Genomic DNA, 10837 nt, shown 5'->3' with positions numbered 1-10837 from the left:
AAGCCAGTCGAGGCCGCCAAGCCTTCCGAATTGGAAACCTCATCTCGTGGTCAGGATGCCCCGAAGGAAGAAACAGGCAAGACCCTTGTGTCCCCGGAGGTTGAGATTGTCCCTCCCTCTTCAACAACTATACCAGAGGGGGTAAATGCCGAGACCCCTAATGCTAATGAGAACGCTCTGAGTGAAGAGCTCGGGGCTGCAACAACGGGTCATTCCCTTTCTTTGCCGACTTATTCCGAGGGGGTAATTGAAGAAGCCAGCGCTCTGCATAAGCTCGATCCAAGCAAGGTCATCGAGGACGATCTTTTTCAGGGTTGCTACACTGGGATTGAGGATGCCGATGACCTGAATGATGCGTCCACTATCTTTGAAGAGACTCAACATCTCCTTTCCCGGGTAATTACTTATATTTAGTATTGAAATTTTTTTCTTTTTCTTTCGACTGATGTGTCTCTATTTCATGTATAGGCCGTCAGAAAGTTTAGAGCTGAGCTGAGCCAATGTGAGGCCGAGCTCAAGAAAGTTTTGGTGAAGATAAGGCCCTGAGACTCCTCTGTAACCAGAAGGAAGGGGAGCTTAAGGATCTCCAAACCGCATTGGCCAAAGCTCAAAAAAGCGAGTCCGAGCTAGATGAGCAGGTAACTGTAATTTTAATAGAGTACGACCTTTTTGGCCCTACTTTGGAGGCTAATACTTCGATATCTCAGTTGCAGCAAAAGCTAGATATTATTGCGCAGCTCCGGGGCAAGGTAGATTAAGTTCGGGCTGATTGTCATCAGTGGAAGAAGAAAATGGATCAACTTGTTGCTGATAAGGAAGCTGTTACGGCCCAACTGGACTCGGCTGAAGCTCAACTCTGAGGCGTTGAAGCGAAGGGTCTGGTTTAGGCCAAGAAAATCTAGGGGTTGAAGGTCGAACTAGCTAAAGCCCGAGCCGAAGCCACACAGGCTAAGGCTGAAGCTGTACAGGCTAAGGCCGAAGCTGAGAAGATGAAGGCTGCGTCTGATAAATCCATTGCTATATACTCGAGGGAAGCCGCAGCCGTTTAAGCTGAGTTGAGGAAGGCCTCCGACTAAGGGAGATGAAGCAATGAATTGGCTAAGGTCCAAGTCCGTAGGGAGACTCCCGAAGAAATCCATGCCCGAGGGTTCAACCTCGCCAGGGAGATAGCCGAAGCAAAGGCGCGGGAAACCGATGCTAGGTTTCTTGTCTCCTCCGATGACGAGGATGTGGTGAGTGGATCCGAGGATGAGGAAGGTGAAGAAGATGTTCCCGAAGGGGAAGAGACTCCCGAATATAGAGCCATTGAATATGAAGACGACGCTCCCGGAGGTGTGACCCTGAAAATAGATTAGGTTTCCTTTTTTTGTGCAAGGGCCCCTTGTGGCCGTTGTAATATGTTTTGTACATTTTCCTTATGAATATAAAGTATCTTTTTGATCTATCCTCAATTTGTGTTGAATTTTATTTTGTCCCCATTTGTGGAAAATTCTGATGATTCAAATATATTTTGTCCCCGTTTGTGGAAAATTCTGATGATTCAGATACTTAGCTCGAGTATCGGTTCAGACTCGTAATAAACCCTTAGGTTTTTATTGCTCAAGATCATACCCCTTAAGGTTTTAGATTATCCTTGAGCTAAGCTTAAAATCAATTTGATGCGAGCTCGGAACAATGGGGCCTTTGGGTCTAAGTTGAATGAGAACGGAATCTCGGACTCCCATAAGCTTTTGGCCACATATCTCTTTTAAGCTGGCTTTTAGGCTCTTGTATACGACCCTTAGGCTCTTTTAAAATTGGCCTTTAGGCTCTTTAAATTGGGTCATTTCGGCCTCTAAAATGGCTATATAATTTTGCCCTCATTTCGGCTAAAAGACTTAGTGAAATTTTAGTTATGCCTTAGCATGTGTTTTTATACCCGTTGAGTTTATCGAAGGCTCAACATATCGGAACCTTATTAGTCATTTCGTTTATGTAGACATAATCGAATACCTCTTGAGGTTTTTCCGAAGGCTGGTATTATCGAAGACTTTGGATTATTCGAGGGATAATTTATCGAAGCCCTTAGATTTTTCGGGGGCCAAATTTATCAAAGCCCCTTATATTTTGCTTTTGCCGGGGGTAGCCTGACTTAACCAGTTTTTCAATGTTTGAAGGCCTTTATTTTTATAGCGGAAGTTGGACGTCTCTGAATCGCATTATTTTAGCCGTAGCCTTTATGTAACCGTAGTCTTTTGTATGGTCGTAGCCTTTATGTGACTGTAGTCTTTTGTATGGTCGTAGCCTTCAGGTTTGTAACTTGGACTTGTTTCCCGATAACATTCCGAACTTGTTCGAAAAGTTAGTCCCTAAGTATATTGGACTTGGCCTTTGTTTCGAGGGGGTGCCTCTTTGAGGTCTTATGAGTTCGAATTTTCGATGACTCAGATGTATTGACTGTCAGTGACAGTCTCCGGATAGTTCGGGGTGCTTTGGCCCTTAAGCCGCTTCCCGTAGGATTGTAAGTGTAGAGCTCGTATGATAGTAAACTTCTTTAAGATACAAAGTATTTTTGATATAACCAGAATGCTTCTTTAAATAGTTGATACATGCGTACATGTATTGCCATCGGGGCTCGACTATTTTATATGGACATGGTTCATTTGACCATTTGGCCCATTACAAAGTTCTCCTACCGAGGCCCTCTTAGGCATGAAGTATCTTTCTCAAAAATATAACCTCCGAGGGTGATGCCCACCAGTATTCGAGGTTGATTGAAAAGAAGCCTTGAATGCATATAGGTGTTGCCTCGTTAAAAACCTTGCTGGTAAAACCCATTTGGGATAAAACTCGATCTAAGAAAAAAAGAGTGCAACACATGCTTTCAAACCCAAGGTCTTCGAGCTGAAAGGTACCTCAATATCTCCAATCGAACATCTGCAAGGAGTTAGTTTTAAATACAAATGGAAAAGGGGAAAAGGTCATACCTCAGCGGTAATATCGCTTGAGCACTGATACATTCTAATTGTTTGGTAGTTGCTCACTTTCCATTGTGCTAAGTTTGTAGGATCCTTTCCCTATATTTCCGAGGACACGGTACTGTCCTTCCTAATTGGGATTTAGTTTCCCTTCGTTTGGGTCTCGAGTGTTGAGAGTGACTTTCCTTAGGACTAAGTCCCCGACTCTGAAATATCGAAGGGTCATCCTTCTGTTGTAATACCTTTCGATCCTTTGTTTTTGCGTGTCCATTCGAATTAATGTGGCCTCACGTTTTTCATCGAGTAGTTTGAGAGAAGTGTTCATAGCATCGTGATTTGAGTCCTTGGTGGCATGCTGAAACTTGACGCTAGGTTCCCCGACATCGACTGGGATCAATGCTTTGGATCCGTATACCAAAGAAAATAGGGTCTCCCCCGTGCTCGACTTTGACGTTGTTTGATATGCCCATAGCACCTCGGGCAATACTTCTCTCCATTTCCCCTTTACATCATCTAACCTTTTCTTTAAGTTTCGAATGATGGTTTTGTTTGTGGACTCGGTCTGACCATTTGCACTTGGGTGGTAAGGTGCTGATATAATCCTTTTGATTTTATGGTCCTCAAGGAATTTTGTTACTTTGATGCCGATGAACTGTTTTCCATTGTCATATGCTATTTCGGCGAGTATCCCGAACCGACATATGATGTGGTCCCATATGAAGTCGATGACTTCTTTCTCTCTTATCTTTTCGAAGGCCTGCGCTTCAACCCATTTTGTGAAGTAGTCAATCATAAACAAAATAAATCTAGCTTTGCCTGGCGCTGTTGGTAGGGGGCTGACGATGTCCATCCCCCATTTTATGAATGGCCACGGGGATATGACCGAATGGAGTTGTTCATCGGGCTGGTGGATCATTGGTACAAATCTTTGACGAACTCCTTGGTATCCTTTTCCATGCTATCCGAATAATACCCCGCTTTGATCACCTTGCAAACCAGAGAGTCTACACCAGAATGGTTCCCATAAGTATCCTCTTGGATTTCTCGTAGTACGTAATTGGTATCCCCGGGTCCCAAGCACACTGTCAGTGGTCTATTGAAGGTTTTTCTATACAACGTTCCATTTTTGTCGAGTGAGAATCGAGCTGATTTGACTCGAAGTATTCTTGATTCTTTTGGGTCTGTGGGGAGCTTCCCATGCTTCAAGTAGTCGATGTACTTATTCCTCCAATCCCATGTTAAACTTGTTGAATTAATCTCTGCATGGCCTTCTTCGACTACCGACCTCGATAATTGGACAATAGTCCCCGGGACGATATCATCTTCTTCGATCGATAACCCCAAGTTTGCAAGTGCATCGGCCTCACTATTCTGTTCTCGAGGTATATGATCCAATGTCCATTCCTTGAAGCAGTGCAATGTCATTTGAAGTTTGTCTAAGTACCTCTACATTCGATCGTCTCGATCCTTGAAGCTTCTGTTTACTTGATTTACTACCGAAAGGGAGTCACACTTTGCCTTGATGACCTCTGCTCCAAGGCCCTTAGCTTGTTCAAGACCTGCAATTATGGCCTCATACTCGGCCTTATTGTTAGTCAATTTAGAAGTTTTGATAGATTGCCTAATGACACTGCCCGTAGGCGGTTTTAAAATGATGCCAAGCCCGGATCCTTTCACATTTGAGGCACCGTCTGTGAAGAGGGTCTATACCCCCGATGATGTACCCATTTTTAGCAAGAGTTCCTTTTCAACTTCGGGTATGCGGGCAGGGGTGAAGTCGGCCACGAAGTCTGCCAAAATTTGAGACTTGATAGCCGTTCGAGGTTGATATTCGATATCATACCCTCCAAGTTCGATGGCTTATTTGGCCAATCTGCTCAATAATTTGGGCTTATGCAAGACATTTCGAAGTGGGTACGTAGTCAGTGCACATATAGGATGGCATCGAAAATATGATTTTAATTTCCAAATGTGGGTACCTAGTTTCAGCATCGCCTAGGGTCCGACTCACATAATAGATAGGAAATTGCGTACCTTGCTATTCTCAAACCAACACGCCACTTACCGCTACCTCGGACACGGCTAGATACAAGTAGAGTGTTTCATCCTCCTTCAGAGCATGGAGCAGGGGTGGGCTCAAGAGATACCATTTCAATTCTTCCAAGGCTTGTTGGCACTCTGGAGTCCATGCAAAGTTGTTCTTCTTCTTGTGTAGGGAAAATAAATGATGGCTCCGATATGATGAGCTCGAGATAAATTGGCCTAGGGCAGCTATTCGTCCGATCAGCCCTTGTACGGCTTTCACATTGTTCACTACGGTGATTTCTTCGATGGCTTTGATTTTATTGGGGTTGATCTCGGTACCCCTGTTCAACACCATGAAACCTAAAAACTTGCCCGAGCCGACCCCAAAAATGCATTTCTCAGGGTTAAGCTTCATGCTGTACTTTCTTAGAATATCGAACATCACCTGCAAATGGGTCAAATGATCCTCTGCTCACAGGGACTTAACTAGCATGTCATCAATATAAACTTCCATGGATTTTCCTATTTTATTCGAACATCTTATTAACTAGGCGTTGATATGTGGCTCCTGCATTTTTTAGCCCAAAGAGCATTACATTATAACAATACATACATACTTCGTGATGAATGAAGTCTTTTCCTGGTCCTCTGGGTTTATTTGAATTTGGTTGTACCCGGAGTAGGCATCAAGAAAAGTAAGGATCTCGTGGCCGGCCGTAGTATCGATCAAATGTTCGATGTTGGGCAATAGGAAAGAATCTTTAGGACATGCTTTGTTCAAATCTTTGTAGTCTACACACATTCTAAGTTTATTCCCCTTTTTAGGGACTACCACTACGTTAGCTAGCATTCGGGATATTTTACCTACCTAATGGATCCTATCTTGAGAAGTTTGGATACATCTTCTTTGATGAACACATGCTTTACCTCGGACCGAGGTCTCCTCTTTTGCTTTACCTGCTTAAATTTGGGATTGACACTTAGTCGATGTGTAGTTATCTCCGGTAGGATCCCTGTCATATCTAAGTGGGACCAGGAAAAGCAATCAATGTTATCGATAAGAAATTGAATGAGTTTTTTCCTGAGTTTGGGGGTTAACCTCGTCCCTAGGTATACCTTTCGTTCTGGAAGATGCTCGATCAATATGGCTTGCTCGAGCTCTTTGACCGTGGACTTCGTCACATCTGATTCTTCGGGGGCAACGAAGGCTCGGGGGGTGAGGAAATCTTCTTCTTCGTCCTCGACCACCTGTTCGTCGATCACTTGTCCCTCGGGCTCAACCGAGGTTATAGGCTGTGATTGATATTTGGATACCTGTTTATCCTTTGACTTCTCCGATATGGATGGTGTCGATACCGGTGCCAAGTCGTGTACTGCAAACATCTCCTTAGCTGCATACTGTGCTCCATATACTATTTTAATGCCATCCTTTGTTGGGAACTTCATCATTTGATGAAGGGTTGATGGCAATGCCCTCATGCTATGGATCCACGGCCTTCCAAGTAAAGTGCTATACCTCATATCTCCTTCGATGACATGAAACTTGGTGTCTTGTATGGTTCCGGCCATGTTGACTAGGAGGATGATTTCCCCCTTCATCGTTTCACTTACTATGTTGAATCCATTCAAGACTCGAGAGGGAGGTATGATTTGGTCTAGCAAGCCAAGCTGCTCCACGACCCTTGATCTGATTATATTTGCTGAGCTACCTGGATCCACGAGAACACGTTTAGCTTGAACTTTATTTAAAAGGATAGAAATTACCAATGTATAATTGTGAGGCTGAGATAAGGCCTCGATGTCTTCCTTGATGAATGTGACGGTGTCCTCGGGCACGTAGTCCCGAGTCCATTTCTCCCTTGTAATGGAAACTTTGGTACGTTTGAATATAGGTCCCTATGGGACGTCGACTCCACCGATGATCATGTGAATGACATGTTGAGGTTCTTCCGGTTCATTCTTCCTGTTTGCATCTCTTTCTTAGAAATGGCTCTTGGCTCGTTCGCTGAGAAATTCACGAAGATGCCCCTCGTTGAACAACCGGGATACCTCTTCTCTAAGCTGCCTGCAATCCTCGGCTATGCCCGTGAGTACCATGATACTTGCACATCAAGTTGGGGTTCCTCTGAGAAGGATCGTTCTGTATAGGCTTGGGCTACCTAGTATCCCTAAATTTGCCAATGGCTAAGACAATTCCCCAGGCATCGACGCTGAAGTTGTACTCCGATAATCGGGGTGCCTCTATCGGTCCCAAGTGCCTATCAAACCCGATTTTTCTCATGAGTCCCTGGGAACTTTGACCTCGATTTGCTCTTCGATCATTACGAGGTATGTTACGCCTTGAAATGTTCCTTCGATCCTTGACGTATGGCTGATATCTCTCCTTATTCGACCTTGATGCCCGGTTTGCATTTCCTGACTCCTTCGCTAATAACCTGCTTTAAACTGAGCCCTAGGGGGCTCTCAACTAGTCATCCTCGACCCTAATTTTTGATTGGTACCTGTTATGCACATCCGTCCAAATCACGATGAGATACTCGATCAAGTTTTGCTTCAGCTGCTTTGAAGCTATCGAACTTTATTTATTTAGCCCCTGAGTAAAGGCTTGTATGGCCCAGTCATCGGAGACTGGCGGGTAACTCCATTCGTTCTGACTGGAAATGGGATACAAACTCCCTCAACATCTCGTTCTCCCTTTGCTTTATTTTGAATACATCGGACTTCCTTGTTGCTACTTTTATGGCACCGGCATGTGCCTTTACAAATGAGTCTACCAACATGGCAAACAAATTGATAGAGTTCGGGGGTAAGTTATGGTACCAAATCATGGAACCTTTAAACAAAGTTTCCCCAAAGATTTTTAGCAAAACAGACTCAATCTCATCATCTTCCAAATTATTTCCTTTTATGCCATAAGTATATGTGGTGATGTGCTCGTTGGGATCAGTGGTTACGTTGTATTTCGGGATATCTGACATTCGAAACTTTGTCAGGATGGGCTTCAAAGCCACACTCTGGGGGAATGTTTTTGCACGAACTTCTTCGAGTCTAGTCCTTTCAAAATCAGAGGTGCTCTCGGTATTTGGTCGACCCTTGAGTTATATGTCTCCACCTTATTGTCATTTTCTTCAATCTTCTTTTCTCCGGTCTCGATCCTTTTGGCGAGTTCTTCAAGCATTTTCATAATTGTGGGGTCAGTCCCCGAGCCACTTTCATCCGGCCTCTCTAGCGCTGGTTCAGCACGCCGAGTGTTCACTGGTTCGACTGTGTTTGGAGTTCTATTCTGACTCTAAAGTTGAGCGATGGCGACTTGCTGGGCTTGCAACATTTTAAATATTAGTTGGAGGCTGACTCATCCTTTTTCCATTCCTCGTGTTCTTTGACCATCGGACCAGGCTTCCCTGCGCTCATTCCCTATGGGGTCCACACCTAAATCTGCGTTTAGAGCATTATGCGAGCTGATATCCATCAGCTCCATATTTGGCACTTTCCTCAGGGCTTATGGGCGGTACACCCTGAGCCTTCGTCCTCGTGGATAGGTGCATTATGTGTGCTAGACATGTTTAAGCCTAAGAATCAAAAAATCTTGACAAGAAAAAGTGTAAAGATAACTTGTGTAACGAGAACCAGTAGAGAAATAATCACTATTATCTTTAGCCCCACGGTGGGCGCCAAACCGTTTACATCAAAAAATGTGAGTAACAATTAAAGATAATTTGTGGTTTTAAAGATATGTGATTTATTCCAATACTAGTAAATATACAAATAATATTAGGTTTAAGTAAGAAGAATTGATGAATCAAACCAGTGTTACTGGAGCAGCGTGGACCTCGAGCTCGCTAATCTCGTGGGCCTCGAAGTGAGCTAAGAACAATAAAGCATGAACTATAAAGTAAGAACAATAAAGCATGAACTATAAAGTAAGAACAATAAAGCTGAAGAATAATTGTGGAGCACGGTAAATGAGAAAAGCGGAGTAGAATGTTCTATTGCAGAGAATGAGATTATTTTTACAAATGATTGGGGTCTCCTTTATATAGGAGGGGAAAACCCTAATATGGTACATTCCTAATTGTGGTAAAGAATTCTATTGGTACAGCTGTATAACAACCTGGTACGGACTCATACTATTTCATACAAATCTTATCCTTTAATTTGTGCCCTGATCCACGTGTCCTTGAGAAATTCCCGCTCTTTTTTTAGCGCCATCAAAATTGTACTGCCCTAGATGTAGGTCACGCCAGGCCTTCGATTTGCTCTCTCGAGGTGTGTGTCCTTCAGCCGGGTCCGACCCCCACTTCAAGTCGCCCGGACTCGGACTCATAGTCCCAATTTAAGACTTTGAAATCGGGCTCCTCGATTTTGACCGTATACACGGAGCTTCTAAGAAACTAGAACACTCGATACCTGAAGATATATTACATCTGAGGTAACATTTACAACTATACAATTCATTTACTTCCTATAATATATGTACTGTTGAAGGAAAAAGTCTCACATGGAGTCGTATAATGCCAAAAGAAACCTAGACCCAACATCTTGAAGATCTAAATAAGCAACCAGAAAATGTACCAATGAGCTACAAAACGTCCCGGTCACAAAATGTATTCAAGAGTTTGACCACTCAGCCTCAAGCCTGACTATACTCGTACTAGGGGACTCATACACAGCCCAACAAGAAAAATATATTATCAAAGAAGTATTTCAAAGCAATTCAAATGGGACCACCTCCCACGAGGTATTTTGATGTAATAGCCATGAGCTACCAAAAACTTTTATAGCCTAGTGTGACCAATCTATGTGAATTGGAGTGAAATGGGTATACAAGACAAAGAAAAAAGTTGATGAAGATGTGGAGAGATACAAGGCACGACTTGTGGCTAAAGGCTACAAGCACAGGCAAAGCATTGACTATATGAAGAAGTCTATACACCTGTTATCCGAATGGAAACGATTCATTTGCTGATCTCTTTGGCGGCACAAATGAAGTGGAAGATCCATCAATTAGACGTCAAGTCAGCCTTTTTGAATGGCTATCTTGAATAAGAAGTCTATGTTTAATAACCATTGGGCTTTGTGGTAAAAAATTACGAAGATAAAGTGTTGCAATTGAAGAAAGCTTTATATGGATTAAAGCAAGCCCCACGAGCATGGAATAGTTGCATCGACAAGTATTTTCAAGACAATGGGTTTACTCGTTGTCTCCATAAATATGCTCTTTACCTTAAAGTTCATATTAATGGAGATATCTCACTTGTTTGTCTTTATGTTGATGAACTTATTTTCACGGGTAATAACCCAAATTTGTTTAAAGCTTTTAAGAAAGATATGTCCTTGAGTTCGAAATGACAGATGTAGGGCTCATGTCATACTACTTGGTCCTAGAAGTGAAGCAGATGGAGGGTGGAATATTTATCTCTCAAGAAAGCTATACAAAAGAGATATTGAAGAAGTTCAACATGCTCGATTGCAACCTCGTGAACACGCCGATGGAAAGTGGGACAAAATTGTCCAAGTTTGATGAAGGAGAAAATATGGATCCCACATTTTTCAAAAGTATTGTGGGAAGTTTGAGGTACTTGACTTGTAGCAGGCCAGATATGCTCTTTGCAGTTGGAGTAATAAGTCGCTTCATGGAAGCTCCTACCACCACTCACTTGAAAGTCACTAGAAGAATTCTTTGTTACCTAAAAGGTACAATCGACTTTGGGTTATTTTATTCTTCTTCTAATGACTTCAACCTTATGGGATTTTGTGATAGTGATTATGCGAGAGATATTGATGATAGAAAAAGCACAACTAGTTTTGTATTTTTCTTGGGTGATTCTGTTATTTCTTGGAGTTCAAAGAAATAG

The 10837-nt window shown here is 42.9% G+C and overlaps 1 protein-coding gene across 1 annotated transcript; it reads left to right on the top strand.

Moving 5' to 3' along the window:
* The first annotated feature begins 10327 nt into the window (after positions 1-10327).
* On the top strand, positions 10328-10837 carry LOC138881043 (uncharacterized mitochondrial protein AtMg00810-like). Its single transcript, XM_070161244.1, has one exon. It carries the CDS (start codon positions 10328-10330, stop codon positions 10835-10837), a length of 510 nt encoding a protein of 169 aa, XP_070017345.1.

Source organism: Nicotiana sylvestris, chromosome 11, assembly GCF_000393655.2.
Source record: "Nicotiana sylvestris chromosome 11, ASM39365v2, whole genome shotgun sequence".
Lineage (NCBI taxonomy): Eukaryota > Viridiplantae > Streptophyta > Magnoliopsida > Solanales > Solanaceae > Nicotiana > Nicotiana sylvestris.
Note: the sequence above shows the minus strand (reverse complement) of the source record. Positions and strands in the feature narration are given on the sequence as shown.

Coding starts and splice junctions, on each gene's coding strand:
- LOC138881043 (XM_070161244.1), top strand. CDS start 10,328: ATGACAGATGTAGGGCTCATGTCATACTACTTGGTCCTAGAAGTGAAG.